General features: G+C 45.4%; 1 protein-coding gene across 4 annotated transcripts in view; it reads right to left on the reverse strand.

The window, feature by feature from the left end:
* Positions 1–25,086, reverse strand: part of LOC147030207 (ubiquitin-conjugating enzyme E2 E2-like) — a 181,105-nt gene that overhangs the window by 101,171 nt on the left and 54,848 nt on the right. For all 4 annotated transcript variants that reach the window (XM_085874023.1, XM_085874022.1, XM_085874020.1 and 1 more), the window contains exon 2: positions 11,927–12,083. In XM_085874023.1, the coding sequence (XP_085730149.1) occupies positions 11,927–12,081 (155 nt within the window). In that variant the 5' untranslated portion in view covers positions 12,082–12,083. The remainder of the gene's footprint in view (positions 1–11,926; positions 12,084–25,086) is intronic.

Below are 25,086 nucleotides of genomic sequence, written 5' to 3' on the forward strand. Positions count from 1 at the left end.
TATTTTAAAACACACAAAACATGCTTTTTACAAGGAAATTTTGCACAGGAGGACATTCGGCCAATCATGCCTGCATCACACCAATATCACATTTAATCAATCCATCCACACATATTCCCTTCGTGTGCAGCCTTTTGGCTGCTACACTGGTACTCATTTCGCCGACCTCTAAAGAATGACAGGCTGAATCAACCCCCTGGTGTTAATTCAGCGGAAACAAGGCTTGAATTCAGGACCCTTGAATCCCAAGCCACCACCCTAACTGCTAAGCCAACACCACGTTATAAAATAAAATAAATGTTTTTTTTTTTTAAATCAACATATTGTTACGGATTTCAGAATCGGATCTGACTAATGCGTACAACATTCAAGTCCTCAGACAGTTATTTCCATAAATGCAAGTCCAGAACAGACCCATCCCCTTTGTCTGGTGGGATTCTAACTCTGATGTGTTGGAGAAGGGTATAGAACAGATTTCCTTTCTTTTGGGATGGCCTTTTTCTCTTTACGACACGTTCATGCATGCGAGAGATAGCCGTAAGCCCAACGAAGAATCGTTCGACCCCTTTCCATCAGCACACTTTTGATTAAACACACGACAGGTTTTTCACATTTCATTCATTGTAACGATCAAATACGGCTGCGGATCATTTACCTCACCCACCTGTCTTCCATTGAAGTTGGACACCCACTTCTCTTTCACCGATATATATATATATATATATATATATATATATATATATATATATATATATATATATATATATATATATATATATATATATGCACAAGCCGGTAGGCGGCGATGGGTCACCGAGCATGGAAATTATAAGATATAGAGCAAAATGGATGTCACATAGTGGATAGGGAATCACCTTAAGATTATGCATATCAAATCTCATCCAGTTCCATCTACTGATAACTACTCTGTGTCCATTTGAATGAAAAGCACCGAAAATGCGGTTTGAAATCGGAAATCCCCAAAGTTGGAGGAGGTGCTGTGGGTGAAAAAAGATCTAAATCGAAAATCCGGCTCGATCGGTTGTGCACAATGTATTCCAGACGGTTAGTGTGAATTTTCATGACCATCCGACCGTAACCCTAGGAGGAGTAGCATTTGGCGCGAAGGCACCTCCAGCTCTCGCATATTATCGATTTTTGCACTAATTGACCTTTGACCCCTGACCTAAGTGAAATCGGTCAATATGTCCTGAGGCAAAGTTGTAGTACTCATTGAGTACCATGAACCTGCAAAGTTTCATTCGTATCGATGCACTCACCTGGTCGCTAGGGGGCCTTCAATTTTCACCAATTTTCGCGCATACCCTAATTGTAGGGGGCGCTGCGGGTAAAGTATTTCATACATCACAAAAACCAGAATAGATTTGATAGAGCATCACCTGAAGACCATTCGTGCCAAATTTCATAACCCGACATGGGATAATTGCTTTCGGAATTGATTTTGCGTGAACGGTACCGATTTTGAAGGTTTTTTGGTTGTTGCTGGGAACCAAAGCGTCCCTAGCAACCATCACAATTTCCAAAGCACTAGGTCATAAGATGTACCTACCACCCGAGTTTGGTCAAAATCCACACACTTTTACTACCAATTATGCTGATGACAAACGAACAAACATCCAAACAAACAGACAGACAGAATTACTGACAATAAGGGTCACCTATTTCGGTGACCCAATATACAGTGGGGAGAACAAATATTTGATACACTGCCGATTTTGCAGGTTTTCCCACTTACAAAGCACGTCAAGGTCTGTAATTTTTATCATAGGTACACTTGAACTGTGAAAGACGGAATCTAAAACAAAAATCCTGAAAATCACATTGTATGATTTTTAAATAATTAATTTGCATTTTATTGCATGAAATAAGTATTTGATTACCGACCAACCAGTAAGAATTCCGGCTCTTACAGACCTGTTGGTTTTGCCTTTAAAAATCCCTCCCATTCTCCACTCATTACCTGTATTAACTGCACCAGTTTGAACTCGTTATCTGCATAAAAGTCAGCTGTCCACACTCAATCAACCAGACTCCAACCTTTCCACAATGGGCAAGACCAGAGAGCAGTCTAAGGACATCAGGGACAAAATTGTAGACTTGCACAAGGCTGGGATGGGCTCCAGGACAATAGGCAAGCAGCTTCGTGAGAAGGCAACAACTGTTGGCGCAATTATTAGAAAATGGAAGAAGTTCAAGATAACAGTCATTCTCCCTCAGTCTGGGGCTCCATGCAAGATCTCACCGCGTGGAGCCTCAATGATCATGAGAGGTGAGGGATCAGCCCAGAACTACACGGCAGGTCCTGGTCAATGACCTGAAGAGAGCTGGAACCACAGTATCAAAGAAAACCATAAGTAACACACCACGCCGTCATGGATTAAAATCCTGAAATGCACGCAAGGTCCCTCTGCTCAAGCCAGCACATGTCCAGGCCCGTCTGAAGTTTGCCAATGACCATCTGGATGATCCAGAGGAGGAATGGGAGAAGGTCATGTGGTTTGATGAGACCAAAATAGAACTTTTTGGTTTGAACTCCACTTGCCGTGTTCGGAGGAAGAAGGATGAGTACAACCCCAAGAACACCATCCCAACCGTGAAGCATGGAGGTGGAAACATCATTATTTGGGGATGCTTTTCTGCAAAGGGGACAGGACGACTGCACCGTATTGAGGGGAGGATGGATGGGGAAATGTATCACGAGATCTTGGCCAACAACCTCCTTCCCTCAACAAGAGCATTGAAGATGGGGCGTGGCTGGGTCTTCCAACATGACAACGACTCGGAACACACAACCAGGGCAACTAAGGAGTGGCTCCGTAAGAAGCATCTCAAGGTCCTGGAGTGGCCGAGCCAGTCTCCAGACCTGAACCCAATAGAAAATATTTGGAGGGAGCTGAAAAAGTCTTTGTTGCCCAGCGACAGCCCCGAAACCTGAAGGATCTGGAGAAGATCTGTATGGAGGAGTGGGCCAAAATCCCTGCTGCAGTCTGTGCAAACCTGGTTAAGAACTAGAGGAAAGGTCTGATCTCTGTAATTGCAAACAAAGGTTTCTGTACCAAATATCAAGTTCTGTTTTTCTGATGTATCAAATACTTATTTCATGCAATAAAATGCAAATTAATTACTTAAAAATCATAAAATGTGATTTTCAGGATTTTTGTTTGAGATTCCATCTTTCACAGTTGAAGTGTACCTATGATAAAAACTACAGACCTCTACTTGCTTTGTAAGTGGGAAAACCTGCAAAATCGGCAGTGTATCAAATACTTGTTCTCCCCAGTGTGTGTGTGTGTGTGTGTGTGTGTGTGTGTGTGTGTGTGTGTGTGTGTGTGTGTGTGTGTGTGTGTGTGTGTGTGTGTGTGTGTGTGTGTATGTGTGTGTATGTGTGTGTATGTGTGTGTATGTGTGTGTATGTGTGTGTATGTGTGTGTATGTGTGTGTATGTGTGTGTATGTGTGTGTATGTGTGTGTATGTGTGTGTATGTGTGTGTATGTGTGTGTATGTGTGTGTATGTGTGTGTATGTGTGTGTATATATATATATATATATATATATATATATATATATATATATATATATATATATATATGTTGATGTTCACACACACGTTTGGTCACCCAATCAAGATCGGGTTATTTATTCTTTAGTAAACCATAAAGGAGATTGACATTTGAAGATGGAGCAAAAATTAATCTTTGAGTGCACCACGACAATGTTGGGCTAAATTGCCTCATTTCCTTGTTTAACGTCAGTTTTTCCTCCGTCTCATGTTGTCGAGCAGTCTATTGTCTATATTCTATTGACCTGTTTTTTGCAGGTTTATTTGCAGTCTCATGATGGTGAGTAATCTGATGGAACTTTGTTTCAAAAAATGCATGTTTTCTTTGTTTGCTTGGATGGAGATGTATCTGCCACGAAAGCTTCTCTTTTGTGGCATATTTTCTGGAAAGGAATTGAAGACAACTAAGCTGGATATAGAATTCACCTTCAAACTCGATGCTGAAGGGCCGAGGCGTAAGCGAAATCCCGCCTCTCCAACGCACCTGACATGCAAAACTCCATCAGCCAGTGCACTGCTATTTTGTGTTTTAACATCAATTTGATGACTGTGGAACTTTTGCATCTTAATTTTCATTCTGCATATGGAACGTAAATAAATAATCAAATGCAATTGGTTCAATTCCTCACAAATAGTTCACTTTCAAACACAACGCGAAAGTGCCGTGTAAGCTAATGCCTCTCCCCGCTGATTGGCCAGTTTAAGCGAGCAATACACGAACAGCTCATTCATGAAAATAAAAGAAAAAAACGTTAATTGAAAGAGAAAGTGAACATGTTGAGAAGTGGACAAGACTTCAAACATTACTAACTATTCCATGCATGGAAATTTGTGCACACAAATGCTTTTCGGAAAAAAGAAAGCAATAAAAAGGGCTATCTCGGGAAGGGACACTCGACATGTGTATACATACTATTACGTGGAATTGGGGGGGGGGGAGGAAGAAACAATGTAGAATGCGCTAAGAATAGCTTGGACCGTATGCTCAAGTAGATTAGATCAACATATTTATTAGTGATGTGGGAAGTAGGTGATGTGTAATATGTGCATGACGACGGCAGCAATTGTAATCTTCAAGCAGAATAAGGTAAGGAATACTGTGCAAGACCTTCTGTACAGGTGAGGCCAGGTGGAGGACTTGTGGGCATAAAGGCACATGGAAAATGCTTTGTGCTTTAACTGGAAGCATCATGGGCCGTTTGGCAAGAGCATTGCAGGCCAGGGTTGTATAGTGAGCCATGGAGCCCTGGAGAGGGGACAACCTGGAAGATTGCACCACCCACCGACAGCGGGCGGACAATAACAGGACCAGAGGGCGTTCCTTGAAGCTTAAAAGGTCACATATGCATGCAAGAAGAGAGACAGTACCAGCACAGAAGAGAAAGGAAAACAGTTGGGTTTCTTCTTGGAGATCAGAAATCATCCCTCTCTGTTTCGTCGTCGACACGGACGGTTCAGGGGATAGTGAACGCATGTTCACATCGCTATCTCCATATGGATTAGGATGAAACTTAGTGGACAGGGTGGCTGTGTGACAAGGACAAATTAGTTAGATTTTGGTGAGGATCTGGATCCAGATAGATCATTTTTTTAGTGATTCTTGACCATTAAGAGATGGGGCCAACACGATATATAGCACTAAATCTCAAAAAGTCATGGATGGGTTATGACAACTTGGTATACGAGTTGGGTAAGTGACAATAACAAGCCGATTAGATTTTGGTTAAGTTCCGGTTGCGGCCCATCAGTGGGATACAAAACGTAAACGGTTCAGCCTGACAGAGGTATGCACTCTACCGAGTGCCGTTCTAGTCTTTGCAAATAAGATCTTGTGCTTCCTTCCGCTCGTTGACTGACATATCTGTTCCATATATTTATAGTGTCCTTTCCTTCCTTATCCCTGGTTTTTTGGGGGGGAGGGGGGAGCAGAGTTTCAAACAAATCACCAAGAAGGTAACAAACCATCTCCTGCCTTCTGCCTTTCCAAGCATGCAACTGCCAGTCTCAGCTTTATTTGAACGATCCTTAGGAGATTATGAATTGATAAATCAACGCAGTATAAATCAGAGATAATTTGGCCGGTCGTGGGGGGGGGGGGTCAAAGACCTCAGCCTCATAGGGTCTTCGTTAGCCAGACCCTTGATGCAACTATATACACAATGGCGAAGAAAGATAGGTGTAGTTACAACAACAAAAAAGAAAAAGTGAACTGTCAAAAAATTGATCAATTAGTCACAAGCATGATGATTTCATCAATGGGTTGGAATAATGTGATGCTCGTGGAAAAATATCCTTTGCAGTTATAAAAAAAAATGATCTTCAATTTGCACCTGCTGGTGTCAAAGTACTTGATGCAAAATTGCAGAAATAATTCGTTGGCTTAATAATCGATCAGTTTTCTTTCCCGATTATGCTACAATGCAAGAGTACTGTTCATACTCATTTTTTAAAGTTTGTCAGGAATGCTAAAGCAAGCCCTATACGCCTGTAATCACTTTAAAAACAAGCGTAGCAACAATGAATAGTGATCTGCTGCAGGTGACACTCCATGTTAAATGCTCAATGATTATTATTGGTTCACGAAAAATATAAGTGACCACTACCACTATATTCGTTATTATCTTGCCAAAACGAAGTTTTTGCAAGATATGTTAGTCAGCTTGTGAGCCTGGTGTTGGCGCAGTGGTTAGGGCAGCGGCTTGGGATCCAAAAAGTCCTGAGTTCAAGCCCCGTTGGGCCACTGAATTAATACACCAGGGGGTTGACTCAGTCTGTCATCCTTCCGAGGTCGGCGAAATGAGTACCAGTGTACTGGGCCGGTGTATACCCCGGTTAGAATAGGTGTACCATACCCCTGAGTCGTAAGAGGCAACCAGGGTTGCGTCAGGAAGGGCATCCGGCATAAAACGTGCCAAATCACTATGCGGATCATACGGATAATCCGCTGTGGCGACCCCTAACGGGAGCAGCCGAAAGGAGAAGGAAAGGATGTTAGTCAGCTTGTATGTTTTTTTTTTTGTCTGTAATCACGTATCGATCACTCTGCAGAGCACAGTTATCATTGGAAAATTTTGTAACTTCGCATATCAGAGTCCTATAGAGGTCCCTTTCAGCACATAAAATTTTCAAGGTCAAGGTCACTTTGTCGCAAATCAGGGGAGTCGATGAAACCCTTATTTTTTGAGTAATTTTGATCGGATCGTCTTCAAACTTCATGGGAATATAGTTCATGGTCTGGCGCTCAGCTGATTAATTTGTGGTGGCGATCGGCCTTGACCTTCATGGTTAGCGCTGGAGGTCGAAAGTTTTTGACCCCAAGGTCAAATTTTGAAACCTTAGGTACCATATTGTGTAATACCTCAAATTGAACACCTCGATGAGTGCTTTCTAGATATGTCAAGCTTGAGACATTATGACGTCATTTGGCGACGTTATGAGGCAAACGCATATTTTTCATGGTTACTCTGTACAACGATTCTCATCGGAATCTCTGGTAGGCAGATATTCCTCAAGGAGTCGCTCCTGGTGGATAGCAGCTCTGTTCACCTCAGTGTGACCTTAAAGAAGTCACGCGTGGTCACCTTTTGGCAAGATACGGGTCACCCTGCGGGTGACATTGGTATTTTTATTGTTGTGCGTCTGTCTGTCTGTCTGTCTGTCTGTCCCGAGCATGGCTCCGTGGGTTTTGATCCGATCCTGATAAAATTTTGGTGGGAGGTTTATATCATGATCTAGTTGTGTTTTCCTGAAAATGGGCGTGGTCCGCCCATAATGGGCGGAGCCACGCCCAAAAAACGTGTTTTTAGGGGGTAGCCGATTTCAATTTGCATCTTCTCCTAGGGGTTTTGTCGAATCCGACAGCGGTTTCAGTATTTGGTTAGCCCAATGGCACCTGCATAGCCCCACAGAGCTCAATTTTTCATTTTCGTCCCAAGGTCAAGGCCACAAGGTCACGAACTTAGAAAATTGCGAATTGTGTTTTTAGGCTGTAGCCATTTTCAATTTGCATCTTCAAAGGAGTTTGTCGAATCTGGCAAAAGTTTTGGTATTTGGTTAGCCCAATGGCACCTGCATAGCCCCACAGAGCTCGATTTTGACATAAAAATCCATCTTCTCCAACGGGGTTGTCGAATCTGGCAGGGGTTTCGGTATTTGGTTAGCCCAATGGCACCTGCATAGCCCCACGGAGCTCGATTTTTCATTTTAGTACCAAGCTCAAGGTTACAAGGTCATGAACTTAGAAAATTTCGAATTTTGACATAAAAATCAGACGACGGCCAAACTTTGAGAGCTAGGATGACATTAATTTTTATGCATAATCTTGAGGTCATTCCCCACCTAAAGTCTTGAAACCATTTTTCTCCATCTCAAACACCTTTCCCGTGGCGCCCCCTTCAAGTTTGTTTTTCCGCTGATTTCATTAAAGTATGAATAATCCGAGGAGTGTGAAATGCCATATAGCAGGGGTCGGGAACGTGTGGCTCGCGAGCCAGGTATGGCTCTTTTGATGATTGCATCTGGCTCGCAGATAAAATTGGAGTTTGAAACTTGGAAAGCCCAATATTTCTCGCGGAAGCTTTACCTATAGTTTGAATGGTGTCGTGCTTCATTCACGTGCAGGGCTGAACTTGGCAGAAGGAGAGAAGAAAAAACACCTCCGAATTGTCTGAAGCGGTTTTTGTTTCGTCCAGTCATGCGGCCGACGCGAGCAGTGATTTCGGTTCCTCCAATGACGTGCCGCCGCCGAGACGCGTCACGGAATTCATCTCGACCAATCACGCGCCACCGCTGAGGCGACTCGTGATTTCGGTTCCTCCAATGACGTGCCGCCGCCGAGACGCGTCACGGAATTCATCTCGACCAATCACGCGCCACCGCTGAGGCGACAGCATCCCAGAGTCGGCCGGCCGCGTCGCACCTCTCGAGTATGTCAGCCCGTGCGCAGGCCAGCCAGACTCACTTGGGTCAACATCTCCCTCTCTCATTTGCTCAAAGCTAACCCTTCGACGAAGAAGATGGTGAAAAGAAAAAAAGATGAGGAGTATCGTACATTTCAGGACGAATGGGCCGAAGAATTTGCCTTTGTGGAGAGAGCAGGTTCTGTGGTGTGTCTAATTTGCAATGACAAAATTGCATCGATGAAACGGTCGAATATAAAGCGGCACTTCGACACGCGCCATGCTACCTTTGCATCAAAATACCCTGCGGGAGACAGCAGAAAGAAAGCGTGCCAAGAGCTACTGAGCAGGGTGCAAGCCAGCCAGCAGCAACTCCACGTATGGACCCGGCAAGGTGACTATAATCCGCCAGCTTTGCTGGATCTTTAGCAATAGTGAGGAACGGAAAACCATTCAGAGATGGCGAGTATGCAAAAACGTTCATGCTGGATGTAGCCAATGAACTTTTTGATGATCTTCCGAACAAAGACAAGATAATCAAACGGATACAAGACATGCCTCTGTCGGCAAGAACTGTTCATGATCGTACCATCATGATGGCAAACCAAGTGGAGGAAACGCAAGTGAAGGACATAAATACAGCGCCGTCCTTTTCCCTGGCTTTGGATGAGTCAGACGTAAGCCATTTGTCGCAGTTCAGTGTGCTTGCAAGATATGCTGCTGGTGATACACTGCGTGAAGAAAGTCTTGCTGTTCTGCCAATAAAAGGGTCCACAAGAGGTGAGTATTTATTCAAGTCTTTCATGGAGTTCGCTCAAGAAAAAAATCTACGAATGGATAAACTTATCTCAGTGTGTACTGATGGTGCTCCGTGTATGGTGGGGAAAAACAAAGGATTTGTGGCGCTTCTCCGTGAACATGAAAATAGACCCATCCTAAGTTTCCATTGCATTCTACACCAGGAGGCACTTTGTGCTCAGATGTGTGATGGGCAGCTTGGCGAAGTGATGTCGCTGGTCATTCATGTGATCAACTTTATTGTTGCCCGAGCCTTAAATGGTCGCCAGTTTAAAACACTGCTGGATGAAGTTGGAAATAACTATCACGGTCTGCTTTTGCACAGCAATGTGCGTTGGTTGTCAAGAGGGAAAGTGCTTAGCCGTTTTGCGGCTTGCCTGAACGAAATCCGGACTTTCCTTGAAATGAAAGGGATTGAGCATCCTGAGCTAGCCGAAACTGAGTGGCTCCTCAAGTTTTACTATCTCGTGGATATGACTGAACATCTGAACGAGCTCAACGTGAAAATGCAAGGCATTGGAAATACAGTGTTATCCCTTCAACAAGCCGTGTTTGCTTTTGAAAACAAGCTGGAGCTCTTTATCATGGATCTTGAAACAGGTCGTTTACTACATTTTGAAAAACTGAGACAATTTAAAGATGCATGCACAGCAAGTGAGCCCACTCAAAACTTTGATCTCCACCAGTTAGCTGGCTTCACATCCAGTCTCCTACAGTCATTCAAAGCACGCTTTGGAGAATTTCGTGAGCACACTCGTCTTTTTAAGTTCATCACCCATCCAAACGAGTGTTCACTGAACACAGCCGACCTGAGTTACATTCCTGGTGTCTCCGTCAGAGATTTTGAAGCAGAAGTGGCTGACCTGAAGGCCTCAGACATGTGGGTGAATAAGTTCAAGTCACTGAATGAAGATTTGGAAAGAATCGCACGACAGAAAGCGGAGTTGGCAAGCAAGCACATGTGGACAGAAACGAAAAAAACTTCAACCCGAAGACGAGCTGATTATCAAAACTTGGAACGCGCTTCCTGTCACATACCTCACACTGCAGCGTGTGAGTATAGCTGTATTGACCTTGTTTGGATCTACGTATGCATGTGAGCAGTCATTCTCACATCTTAAAAACATCAAGTCCAACCTACGATCACGTCTAACGGATGAAAGCCTCAACGCTTGCATGAAGCTTAACCTCACCAAGTACCAACCAGGCTACAAAGCCATCAGCAAATCCATGCAGCACCAGAAGTCCCATTAATGGTGAGTATTATAACAACATTATTTAAAAGAATAAATTCAGAGGCTTATTATACTCACATTTAATTGAATTCAGTCTTAAAATATATTATATGGCTCTCACTGAAATAGATTTCCAAATATTTTGCTTTAATGGCTCTCTGAGTCAAAAACGTTCCCGACCCCTGCCATATAGCCTATATGACGTGATATTGTTCCTGGAATGTTCCAGAGGAAGTTTTGCACCAAAGGTCATAATCCTTGACCTTTGACCTTTAAAGTTCACAAAGGTAAAATTTTCAAAGTTGTGGGAATCGAACCGGGTTTTCGACCTTCTTCGACGAACTAACTCCATTAAGCTATAGCACGTATCCTGTTTCCTTATTTTAATGTCCACAACATTGTTTTGGGACCTTTAAAGGTTATGCAAAGGTCAAATTTTTAAAGTTGTTGAATGAAACCGGGTTTTCGACATTTTGCAGCTAATAACCCGTCACTCGTACCACATCATGTTGATCATTTTTATAACTTGGTCAAACATTATCACATTGTCTCATCCTTGACTTCTGAAACAATCCACATCATCAAATACTGCTCGTGAACCATCGTAGTCTTCAGACTTGTTGATATTATTATTATTATTATTGTGCAACAGTCAGCCAGCGATTACCATAGTGCAATGTTGACAAGTCCTCATAATCCATGTGTGTGAAGATATTTGTATTTTTGTGGTAATTAAAAAAATTACTGCTTCACCCCCACAAAATTTAGATTTGTCCATCGATCTAGTTCTTAATGTCCAATCAGTTTGCATTTTTAATGTGATGTTCTCTGATATTTGACAGAAATGTGGGCCAATCCAACAGATAGAAAGCATAACTAGCCTTCAGGATTGGAAGTAGAACAACCAATCATGGATATTGAAGGAAAGAAAAATAAAGTGTTTCTTGGCTGTTGATATTTGCATGCTTCAGTAATGCCCTTGTATGCAACTTCACAACATTAAAGAGACCGATTGCTCGGGAAATAAAACTGATCATAAATCGCTGATAGCTTGGTGCAACATGGTAATTTCAGAATGAGCAAACACTTACACAACAACAACCGTAAGAGAATGCGATCTCTCGTGAATGACTCATTGTCAATCATAATTTAATTTGCCACTTTCGAATTGTTGTCTGCTCACACATATTGGCATTCATTTTGGTTTCAGAGTGCAAACATTTTTAGGGGTTGGATGAAATTTTCAAATTACAAAAAAAAAATAAAAAAAGGAAATTCCCAGAGAGCTCAAAAATAAAGATAAATCTTGCACATCTTTCAAGTTCAATAATACACAACTACAACCCAAACAGTACAATTACCCCAGCCAAAATGTAGCTGTGTGGAAACAACACCCAAGACCACACATCACTTACCGCTTGGCACTAGTTGACAGCTTGGCAACAGTTTTGCCTGAGATCTTCGCTTCCTTCTTTTTGGCTTGCTGTGTCACGTCTGTCTGGTCTCCGTCTGAACCGCCACTGCTGGTCCCAGGACTGTCTCCAGTCTCTTGATCTTGTTCACGAGACATGCCTGCAAGGGGCACATGCAAGTGTACCAGATGTAAAGTCATCCAATGTATATTTTAATAATTAAATGGTACTATTGATTTTCATCCAAAATTCACAAGCAAATTATCCTGGGGGCTGGCTAAAAGGGTACTGCACAGTTCCCTCTAGTATGGACCCTCTATTGACGTGTCTACATTTGGTATACAAAAGAAACCTCTTGGAACACAAAGTGAAGATGCTTTAGTTGTTTAGCAACCTTATAAACACAATTAGATTTGTCTTGTCCCAAAGAATATACCCCAAGTGGAAGTGCATTGAGGGATACTTGATTATCCTTGACATAAGCAACCAATAACCTAATTTAAGAGTCAGTGGAGAAGCAGTTGGGGGTAAGGAGAGATGTCTATGGAGGTAGTACCATTGTGTATCCCTTCATGGCCACCAGCAGTTAACTTTCTTGAAAAGAAGCTGTCACAATGACAACACCACATCAAATTAATCACAAATGAGCTCTAATTACAAACTGCAGCTTGAAACAATCACTCCGTTTTCATTCAATCAACAAAACTAACACGACATTCAAACCCTACTATACAACAGCTCAATCCCTTGCAGGAAATCGATTCACATTATCAGAGCCCTGTACTTTGTAATAGCAACCTCGATCCGAGGGCATTCACAATTTCTTATGACGTTTCACAAAGTCCCGAGGAAATCCCAAAATCGCGAGGCGGGGTCAGTGTACGTGACACAGACAAATCATGTTCTACACTGTAGTGAGGAAACTTAGCATAACAATTGTGCATTTTGTGAGGAAAGCACCAAATTTGGCACAGTAGTAGCCTATCATTTTATGAACAGATTTGGATATTGGGCCATCTCAAAATTTTTGATGGCAGTGGAAAATGACTGCCACAGCCATCAGCGGCTGAATTTGAGATGGCCCAATATCCAAATCTGTTGATAATATGATAGGCTACTAGTGTGCCAAATTTGGTGCTTTCCTCACAAAATGCACAATTGTTATGCAATATTTAGCTAAGTTGCCCCACCACTGTTCAATAAACACTGTTAAAACTCAAAAGATGAATAATGTGCAACAAACTTGAAAAGGCTATTCAGCAGCTTGAAAACTGTTGCTAATACAGAAATGGAAGTAGAGTAATGCACATTGCAAGGTCAAAACTTAAAAACACTATTTCATTCAATTTCTTAGCAATTTTAATCTTGGTGCACATTTCCAAATGAAAGCCCACTGACCTGCAGCCCAAACTAATTCTGCCAATTCACAAGTCCTCTCACATACATGTGGCCTTTAGAGTAACAACAGCACAATGATACGATTCAAAACAAACACCAAAACTAAGGGTTCTTCACTAGGGTTTATAACTACTTTCTCACAAGGTCCAGCATACAAGTCCAGGCCTGTTCACCAAACCTCCTTCACGAAGCAGATCACAGACAGACACAGCCGTCCCCTACACAGCAGATTACGACTCCCACCAGTCGTTTCTTATCGAGCCGAGGGCAGACACACCTACTGCAGTCCTTTCCCTCGGCCATGGCTCGCTTCTCCAGGCCACAGAAGGCAGACCCGGCGCGCCCAGGTCCAGTTTCTCTCCCGACAGAATCAGCACTGTCTCTCCTTCGTTCGCTCACTTCAAAGCCACTGGCTCCTCCCCTTAGTTACACTTCCTCTTTTTGGCCACTCCCCCTCAGCGCTGGGCGGGGACTATTGCCCGGAGAGAGGAAGGAAGAAGAGGAAGCTCTCGATACACCACCACTGCACAAACAAATAACAGCCTGTGACACCTCCCGACACACATGTAACGTCAAATTACCGAACAGCCTGGCTAAACATGCATTTAATGGGGGATCTGGGCTCATCCTATATTTAGTAGCATACGAAGGGCCATTTCCGTAACAATATATATATATATATATATATATATATATATATATATATATATATACACACACAGTAAGTCCTCGCTAACCGGAAGTTCACATATCGTAGTTTCGATTATTCGTAATTTAGTTTTAATAACCAATTTTTCAATTATCGTAAACATTTTATGCCTATCGTAATGTCATTGCAAGGAAAAACGCAAAAAAAAAGTTTCAAACTGCCTGCAAAAACAACAATCACACAGGATGCGCATAAACATACTTTCACTTTACTGCGCATGTACTGTATGCTGTACTGTAGGTATTCTCTTCACGCTCGCCTACATACCTTCCAGTATGAATCCCAAGCGACCCGCATGTCTTTGTCGAGCACACCTCGTTTTAAGAGACAACGAAAGGCTGTCACATTGAAGGTGAAATTGGATATAATTAAAAGACATGAACGAGGTGAAGGGACAACGGAAATCGGCCGCGCGCAGCAATCGCTGCATCGACTGTACATTCGATCGTTCAAAGTTCGGCAAAGATAAAGAAAATATCACAGATTGCGACCAGTTCGAGTGAAACGACACTAACGAGAATGAGAGATGGTGCCATGCACAACATGGAGCGTCTATTATGTGTGTGGATAGAAGATCAAACTAAACGTCGCATGCCTTTATCTCTTGCTGTGATACAAGAAAAAGCGCGTCGTTTGTTAGGGCATTGACCCACGATTACGTGATCAATTACTTCTCCAATCATGTTGAGAAGTATCTCCAAGGAGAACAACATTGACAACAAATCTTTGCTGCTTGTAGACAATGCTCCTGCCCATCCTCAGCAAATGGAAGACTGGTGTGAAAACGTGCAGGTAGTATTTTTACTACCAAATACTACCTCACTTTTACAGCCTATGGATCAGGGAGTTATTGCTGCTTTTAAAGCTTATTATGTTAAGCATACCATGCTGCAGCTTATCAAAAAAACTGTTAAGGACAAGCTATCAATCAAGGAGTTTTGGCGAACATACAACATAAAAAATGGCTTTGGAAAACATTGAGGATTCATGGGCGGAGGCGAGTGCCTCCACAATGAACGCTGTGTGAAAGAAAGTGTGGCCCGAGTGTGTCCACAATTTCACGGGGTTTGCTGATGTTCCGTTGATTACAAGTCAAATTGTAGACCTGGCGCAGGAGGTTGGTTTGAAGAGGTTGACGAAGAGGACGTGGATGACTTACTGGAGTCTCATGCAGAACCCTTAAGCAATGAAGATCTTATGGAGTTGGAACAGCAGTGGGCTCTTGAGGAAGAAGAAGATGCTGTGACACCTTCATCCGAGCATCTCACCATGAAAAACCTCAGCCAAATCCTCAGCTCGTTTGAAAGTGCCATAGAATTTGTTATCGAGCAAGATCCAAATCTTGAAAGGAGCACTGATTTTAGCTGTGTTGTTAATGATGCCCTTTATTGCTGCAAGGAACGTTATGCAGCAAAGAAAAAGAAAGCCATCCAGCCCACTCTCCATGCATTTTTCAAGCCAAAAGATGCAGCACCAACTCCATCCACCATCCAGGATGCTCCTTCAACCAGCTGCCAAGAGACCGTTCCTGCTGGTGAAGAAAGTGACAGCACAGTGTCAAGTGAAGAGGGGGACGATTCTGCCACTCCGCAAGTGTGACTTGTCCACCGCAATCAACTCCATTCCTCCAGCCTCGGGGTAAGTCACCACGACTCGAGGAGTGTGTTTTGTTTATTTGTGTTTATGTCCAAAAAATTCCGAGCCAAAAACACATCCCCCCTTTAACACATTGGTTTCTATGGGAAAATATGTTTTGTTTAACACAGTTTCGCTTATCATAAGGTTTTACAGGAACGCAACCCTTGCGAAAAGCGAGGACTTACTGTATATATTGTTGTGGTTGACGAAATTCGCAAACCACCATTCAGGTCCCATAGGTGAGATATCTCTAAGTATATGTGTAGTTAGCCCAAACCCGTTGTGTAGAGGGAATAAATGTCATTCATTCGGGCTGCGACCCTTTTTGATAGCCGTTTTTCTTTTACTGTCTTTATTTTGAACCAACCACGTCTCAACAGCCATCACACAATAACCACCAACCGCAACGCCGCTTCACAACAACAACAACGCCAACAGCCACGACCTTTACCGTCACATCTCGCTCTCGCAACCATCGCATCACCGCCATTCCCGCACCGCTTGTGGGCACCGATCCTGGACTCGTACAGGGCGCGCACCGAGCAGCGGGTGCAAAAAGCGGCCTTTCCGAGAAATCGGATCAAGAATGATTCACGCCCACTTCTGTTCCGTCCATCAGCGAGCGTGGGGCGATCTGGCCCCGCCTCCAGGCGCGTCGGAGTATAATCGCTATATGCAGATTCGCGGATCAAGAATGATTCACGCCCACTTTTCCTCTGTCCAATGGGGAGCGTGGCTCCGCCCCCGAGCCATTCCTGATCCAAAAATCTGCATGTTATTTCTCCTGTCGGACTATAAAGCACCGAGCGCGGAGCGAATCGAAGCAGTTGGAGGCAGTTGGGAAGAGTTGAAGAGTTGAGCAGTTGGGAAGAGTTGAGGAGTTGAGAAGCGAAAAGAGTTGGAGAGTTGTGGCGGCGGCGAAATCAGTCGAGAGAGTGTCTGTCGGGGTCCGGAGAGGCGGGAGAAGCCAAGAAGCTTTGTGGAGGTCTGCGCTCGTGTCAGAGTCGGGGAGCTGCGGAGAGGGGAGGCCGGTAACGCGGTCGAGGTCGCAGTGGCGTCGCTCGTCGCGGGACCCAAGCCAGCCAGATATCCCCTTTCCCCCGAGCATCAACAACCCCCCTCCTGTTTCCCCCCGCGCTGAGATAGTGTGAGAAGGGGGCCCCGTTCCCACCCCATTCCAGGCAGTGCCAGCGAGGCCCGCGGAGTCGGGGCGCCGCCGCCATTTTGCGGCTCATCACCAGACGGGTAGGCTCGATGCGGTCTCGGCCCCAGGCCCTTCTGCCCCCTTGTTGATGAGGGTGGCCCCTTTTTCTTTTGCTTTGGAGTATATGTGTTGTCGGCGCCGTCTGTGAAGTAAAACTGTACAAGTGTTGCCGTGTGCTCGGTAGTCGGTAGTAGAGCTGCATTGTGTTTCTTTTGTTGCAATTGCTTTTGGTGCATAATTGTTGTGTTTCTTCTACTTTTACATTTGCTTTTGGTGCATAATTGTATATGTGTGCTTTCCGTTTGCCGCGGAATAAATGTGCTTTATGTTGAACTGTTTTTCCCGTTTCGCTTCGTCTTTTCTTTTATTGAATCTCCATCTTACTTCACGTAAAGGGTTGGTCGTGGGCTAAATACGCCCAATAATTAATCGAACCGTCGAGGTTGACGATAACACCGCTCGGTTATCCCGATAGTATGGAACGGGTCGCTTAAAGTGGCCCGTGTCCGAAGTCGACCTGCGGCGAGGTGCGATCGCCCGGTCTACCCTCCGTGTGGGTACTTAGGTAGGTCGAATTTGGCGAGCAACCCTATCCCACGCGGGGGGCCGATTGGCACGATCGTGGTGAAGCCGAAAGGCCCACTCGTGACTAGTTCCCGGCGTTAGTCCGAGAGGGTCACGACGGGATTGTCCGTCCGGTGGGCGACGTGCCGCGATTCCAGTTACGTGGCCGCTCGCACGCCGGCGGGCGCGAATCCGCAACAATATATACACACACACACACATATATATATATATATATATATATATATATATATATATATATATATATATATATATATATATATATATATATATATATATATATATATATATATATATATATATATATATATATATATATATATATATATATATATCCCCCGCAATATCGCGGTTCACCTATCGCGCCCCCGCTTCATCGCGGGTTTTCCCTTGGAACCCAACTATTTTTTTCTGTGGATTCCCCCAGTACATCGCAGTTATAATATCTAAAATATAAATTTATAAGCAACAAATTACAACGCGTGGCGCTCGACCAGTCACACAACGCACGAGACAAAGTTTCACTTGTGAACTTCGAATATTTTCTGCGTTTTTTTCTCCAAGCCCTACGATGCCGCCCAAACGCCCTGCACCTTCTAAAGCTTCTGGCAAGGAACCAAAGCGCCAGAGGAAGGTCCTGACACTCCAGGAGAAGGTGCTTGATATGCTTCGGGAAGGAAAAAGGTTTGCCGCAGTTGGACTCCATTACGGTTAGAATGAATCGACCATACGCTACATCAAGAAGGACCAAGCCAAGATCAGGAGCCTATGAAACCCAATCGTGTTTATACACCACCCAGCGTTTAATATTCACTCGATATAAATCAAACCCAATCGTGTTTACACACCGCCCAGCATTAAATATTCACTCGATATAAATCAAACCCAATCGTGTTTATACACCACCCAGCGTTAAATATTCACTCGATAGAAATCAAACCCAATCGTGTTTATACACCACCCAGCGTTAAATAAGCACTCGATATAAATCAAACCCAATCGTGTTTATACACCACCCAACGTTTAATAATCACTCTATATTAATCAAACCCAATCGTGTTTACACACCGCCCAGCATTAAATAATCACTCAATATAAATCAAACTCAATCGTGTTTGCACACCGCCCAGCGTTAAATAATCACTCGATATAAATCAAACCCCATCGTGTTTATACACCACACAGCGTTTAACATTCGCAATATAGAAATCAAACCCAATCGTGTTAATACACCACACAGCGTTTAACATTCGCAATATAGAAATCAAACCCAATCGTGTTAATACACCACACAGCGTTTAACATTCGCAATATAGAAATCAAACCCAATAGTGTTTATACACCGCGTTTATATAAAAAAAATTGCCATTTTTAGGCATTTTTGGGGGAGACGTCCATACATCGCGGATTTTCACTTCTCGTGGGGGGGTTTGGAACATAACCCCCGCGATAAACGGGGGATGACTGTATATATATATATATATATATATATATATATATATATATATATATATATATATATATATATAATATATATATATATATATATATATATATATATATATATATATATATATATATAAATATAATTGCAGTTCAAGGAACCGAATGCCTCCAAGGCTATGGTATCCAACATATAGTGCACCCTAGACAGTTATTCCATTAATATGTTTCGATAAACAAAAGGGAAGAAACTAGCGGGACAACGGGACGTTCGTTGCGGGGATCTCATAGCTAGGTTTGTTTTCATCACTAACTTCATTTCTACTCTTCTTTTCTGCTGATTCCTGAGGTAAATCTGAATTTTGGCCCTTGCGTAGGCCAGCAGGCACTGCGCTCAGACACCCGATCAGCATAGCGCGGAACAGCGCAGAGCTCCAGTCCTCAAGCAATCCCTCGACCCAACTCTTGCGGCAAGTAATGGAGTATGCTCGGCAGCTCAAAATTATCGGCTCGGGCTTCTGATGATCTGGGATGAGATTGCTGTTTGCATTGAAAAGGCATACGAACGAATATCGCTTAAAGAGGCTGCACGGATGATATTTTTCACAACACAGAAGCAAATGACCCAATGTCGGCAAGAGCGTGGCTGGCAGCTTGGTGCCAATAGTTACATCGTCAGAGGGCGATATAATGGAAGAACAACCACACCACGTTGTACAGGACACAAGTGTGCAAGACACTAGCAGCTCGTTCTTTTCAACTCATTTCTGGATTTCATTACATCGGGCAAACACGCGCGCTGGTCAGGTGATTAATGGCGGATCCACGCGCACTGTACGGAACGTGCTCGAAGGCGGACGCGTGCTTAGCTGGAAACACCTTATTATCTTACAGAGCAGGGCACGGATGGCACACATCTTGTTCTGGTCTGTGCATGGGTTTATCCTAACATCTTACCTCCTGTGCATGGGTTTACCCGAACACCTTACAGTCAGTCCGTGCTGACGGCCGCGGGTGTTCTCCACGGACGGCGGACGTCTCCTCGCCTCTCCGGCCGGTGGAGCCGCGATCAGGCAGGGGCGTGCTGTACAACTCGGGCCGCATGGCGCATCACGGAGCAGGCACATTGACCAGTGCTAATCGGGGGTGCCCAATCGGGCATGCGGGACCGACACCACCCTCGGCCGGTCGTCCGGGCACAGACCAGGAGTTCGTGCAAGGCAATTCATGTCGCGGAATTCAGTGTGGGGCGATTCATACCATGTCGTGGGGGTCGGAGCGAGACGATTCCACAGCTTGGGGTCATCTTGCCGGAAGCAGAGTGGAGCCGCTTCCGGCCGTCGTGGCCGGGCTGCGGGGGACCGGGGAGAAGCAGAGCGCCCGATTCGGGTGAGGACGCATCGCTTCGGGGTGGCCCCCTGCCCCGCACCGTGGGGTTTATAAAAGGCGGATCGCGAAGCCGTTCTATCTCCATCTCGCACTGGATCTCGACTCTGCCTTAGATAGTCATCGCCTGCAACTCCGCCTCCATTTCTCAGCCCACACATCGCTGACTCCACCCACCAATCTGGTCCCACCTACCACTCCACCCACTCACTCTTGACTCTGCCTTCTCCACCCAAGTCCCTCCCTTCACGCCCGATGGTCGCGTCTCGTTCTCTTTACGGGTGTGAGCTGCACGAAACAAGAAACGGTGCGCCAGCTGTCAGGGAGGTGTCACCCAGCGGAGCATCCCCCCAAAACGTATTGGTGGCGCGATCGGGCAATCGTGCAAGGTATTCAGAAACCATAAGCCTCATCTCCTTTTTCTCTTCATCGGGGTGTGTGTGTGTGTGTGTGTGTGTGTGTGTGTGTGTGTGTGTGTGTGTGTGTGTGTGTGTGTGTGTGTGTGTGTGTGTGTGTGTGTGTGTGTGTGTGTGTGTGTGTGTGTGTGTGTCCTGGCACCTGTCCTCATAAGTTAAGATTGCAGAAGATTATTATTATTTTGGGTTTAGTCTGCTCTGTGTCTGCTTTCTTCAGTTGCGTGTATTATTGTCGCACCTCACGCTTCTTTCTATCCCTGCATTACACACACCAATAAAACTATTCACTGCACCACCTAACTTTCCTCACCTGCTTGTAAATAAATTATGATTAGAAATGTTCCCAGCTCGTTTTTGTCTGTTCTTTCATCGATCCAGCATGGTACGAATCCTCGCTGAGCCGGGACTTTATTCCCAACGATCTATTCCTTTTAGCCGGTGCATCCTTGGCAGTGTCGCTCTGCTGCATCCAATGCGGTAAAGTGATCCGGTTCGGACAAGGCGTACCGAAGGCGTGTTCCCCGGTAATTAATTAGGTAACCCGGTTAACCCATAGACGGGAGGACCCAAGGGCACACGGTTGAGTTATTGGCATTCATGGTCAGTTCGCGACACGCCGCGTCACAGAATTATCCGTGTGTGATGGCCTGCAATTCTGGGGAGTCTGGTGAGAGCAGAGATAGCTTCTCCCACCCACCCCACCCCACCCCCCCCCAACCCAGTGGTTTTCTCACCCGATCCCAGGCCCGTAACAATGTAAAATCTGTATGTATAAGTGTGTAAATATATCTGTAATATATATTGTTGTGGCTTCCACCCGCTCGGCGTGCGGGCGACCGCTTTTAACTCATCGCGGCCGCACGCGCCCACCGGACAGGCAATCGAGTCGTAGCTTTCTGGATAAACGCCGAAATCCAGCTACGGGTGTGTTTTTAAAGCACACCACAACCTTGTCAATACTCTACCTGCGCTCCAGGGTCCGATTGCCGAATGGTCGATTTATCTAATTATTCGCGCGGGCAGACTACCGAGAGATTGTACCTCAACGGGACCTGCTTGGAAACAAGCCACTTAAGCAGCTCGCTCCGTTTGCGATTTGCTGAGCGGTGTATTATCACGAGGCCCCGTCGGATCCGATTACTTTATCGGCCATTAACAGCCAGCTAATATTCCGTACGTAATTACAGCAGCTCAATGGAGGAAGGGGACACAACGAGCAGGTGAACATTCAAACAAGGACATTTATTTGTCACACGTATGCAGTCATGCAGTCAACGAAGCAATGCAGGTATTCCAAACACGAATGCAATGCAATGGATGGGGGGTAGGGACAAGACACGAGTAAACAAAGACCTACAGCCGTTTATTTATTATTTACATGCACTGAACAGTTCTACTTTGCGGACACGGCGCTACAACTTTCATACAAAGAAAACCCCAGGAAAGGGCAGAACAGGACCCGTAGGCCTTTAATGTTCGTGGAGCTGTGGAGACTGCAAGAGCTCCGAGAAGCCGTGCTGGTTACCTGCCACCCTCGTGGTGACTCGCTGAGTGACCCTTGATGTTCCCTCAACACTGTGGTTGGTGTAATGGCGACTCGGTTGGTCCGGGCCTTGCGGCCTGGTCGATCGGGCCTATCCGACGACGCCTCAGAGGAACGAACGGGCCTTTACTCTTTCAAAAGTTGATGCTCTTTAACGAGCCCGCCCGTTCCTCAGCGTTTGCTCAGTCGTCTGCGTTTCGCTGGCTGGCGACCCCTCTCCAGCCGTTACCACCGACCCACAGTTCGGCACGGTACTGCCGGCTTGGCTGCGCTCCAGGCTTCGCTGCACTCCGATGACCCCGACTGCCCTCCACTGGACTCGAACATTGGCGCTCTCCACCCCGACTCCAGACAGACTGCAGGCAAAAAGTAACTCTCAACCGACTCGCTTGGCGTTCCAGCGTGCCTTTTTATGGGGTCCGGGAGGTGAGTTTGATCTTCCACCTTAGACCTCTCACCCCTTGCTGGCTCCACCCCTTTTGGTGTTTAGTTCCGATCTCGTCGCCAAACGCAGAGAGAGCGGACATTGCAGAGATCACCGGCCGAGGAAAGCGGACATGGCAGAAATCACTGGCTGTCGCCCCAACGAGGCAGCCGTCGTGTTTGGCAGAGGTGCCGCTTGTTGGGATTCGCCGTGGCTGGCGAAAAGATGGCGGTGCAATGGAGACGAAGGTGAGGTGATGTTGTTCGTTTGTGGAGATTTTGTTGAGGAGATGGTGAGGAGATGTCGTGGTTGGCGCTGTGGTGGGGATGGCATGGTTGTTGAGATGCGGTTGTGGTTGTTCCAAAATAAAAATAGCAAAAGAATAATGGCTGACTCAAAGATCCAGCCCGGTTCCACGAATAATTGCCCTTTTGTCATCGGTGGGGAAATCTAATCTGAACACACACTTATCGACATAACTAATCTCTGGGAAGCCTGAATGGTGTTCTGTGAATTTCCACAACCGTAATATATATATATATATATATATATATATATATATATATATATATATATATATATATGTAGATATATATATAGATATATATATAGATATATATATATATACATATATATATATATATATATATATATATATATATATATATATATATATATATATATATATATATATATATATATATATATATATATATATATATATATATATATATATATATATATATATATATATATATATATATATATTGTTGCGGATTCGCGCCCGCCGGCGTGCGAACGGCCACGTAACTCGAATCGCGGCACGTCGCCCACCGGACGGACAATCCCGTCGTGACCCTCACGGACTAACGCCGGGAACTAGTCACGGGTGGGCCTTTCGGCCTCACCACGATCGTGCCAATCGGCCCCCCGCGTGGGATAGGGTTGCTCGCCAAATTCGACCTACCTAAGTACCCACACGGAGGGTAGACCGGGCGATCGCACCTCGCCGCAGGTCGACTTCGGACACGGGCCACTTTAAGCGACCCGTTCCGTACTATCGGGATAACCGAGCGGTGTTATCGTCAACCTGGACGGTTCGATTAATTATTGGGCGTTTTAGCCCACGACCAACCCTTTACGTGAAGTAAGATGGAGATTCAATTAGAGAAAAGACGAAGCGAAACAGGAGAAACAGTTCAACATAGAGCACATTTATTTCGCGATGGCACACGGATAGCACACATATACAATTATACACCAAAAGCAAATGTAAAAGAAGAAGAAACACACAATAATGCACAAAAAGCATATGTAAAAGCAAAACACAATGCAGATCTACCACCGACTACCGAGCACACGGCAACACTTGTACAGTTTTACTTCACAGACGGCGCCGACAACACATATACTCAAAGCAAAAGAAAAAGGGACCACCCTCCACGATGAGGGGGGCAGACGGGCCTGGGGCCGAGACCGCGTCGAGCCTACCCGTCTGGTGATGAGCCGCAAAATGGCGCTGGCGCCCCAACTCCGCGGGCCTCGCGGACAGTGTCTGGAATGGGGTGGGAACGGGGCCCCCTTCTCGCACTATCTCAGCGCGGGGGGAAACAGGAGGGGGTTCTTGATGCTCAGGGGGGGGGGGGATGAGGATATCTCGCTGGTTCGGGTCCCGCGACGAGCGTCTCCACCGCGACCTCGGTCGCGTTATCGGCCTCCCCTCTCCGCAGCTCCCCGACTCTGACACGAGCGCCCCCTCGACTGCCTTCGCCGCCGCCACCTCTCCAACTCTCCACAGCTCCGTCCAACTGCTTTCTCAGACTCTTCTCTTCACTGACTTCCCAACTCAACTTCACCAACTCCCAACTCCACTGCCTTGTTGGCGAGCGAACGCGGCCGTTTATAGCCCCCGTGGCTTCGCTCCTTCACCTTCGACCCTTTACCTCCGACCCTTCACCTCTGGCTGGCTCCCCATTGGACAGAGGAAAAGTGGGCGTGAATGCTTTTTGATCCACGAATCTGCATATAGCGATATTACTCCGACACACCTGGAGGCGGGGCCAAATCGCCCCATGCTCGCTGATAGGACGGAACAGAAGTGGGCGCGAGTCGTTTTTGATCCGATTTCTTCGGAAAGGCTGGTGTTTCTGCACCCGCTGCTCGGTGCGCGCCCTGCACGAGTCCAGTATCGGTGCCCACAAGCGGCGCGGGATTGACGGTGATGCGATGGTTGCGAGAGCGAGATGTGACGGCAAGGGTCGTGGCTGTTGGCGTTGTTGTTGTCGTGAAGCGGCGTTGCGGCTGGTGGTTGTTGTGTGATGGCTGTTGAGACGTGGTTGGTGGTGGTAGTAATGGTAGTAATGGCGGCTGGTCCAAAATAAAGATAGTAAAAGAAAAACGGCTATCTAGAGGGGTCG

The sequence above is a fragment of the Eptatretus burgeri genome, chromosome 3 (assembly GCF_056783735.1).
Source record: "Eptatretus burgeri isolate ZD-2024b chromosome 3, Ebu_testis_v1, whole genome shotgun sequence".
Classification (NCBI taxonomy): domain Eukaryota; kingdom Metazoa; phylum Chordata; class Myxini; order Myxiniformes; family Myxinidae; genus Eptatretus; species Eptatretus burgeri.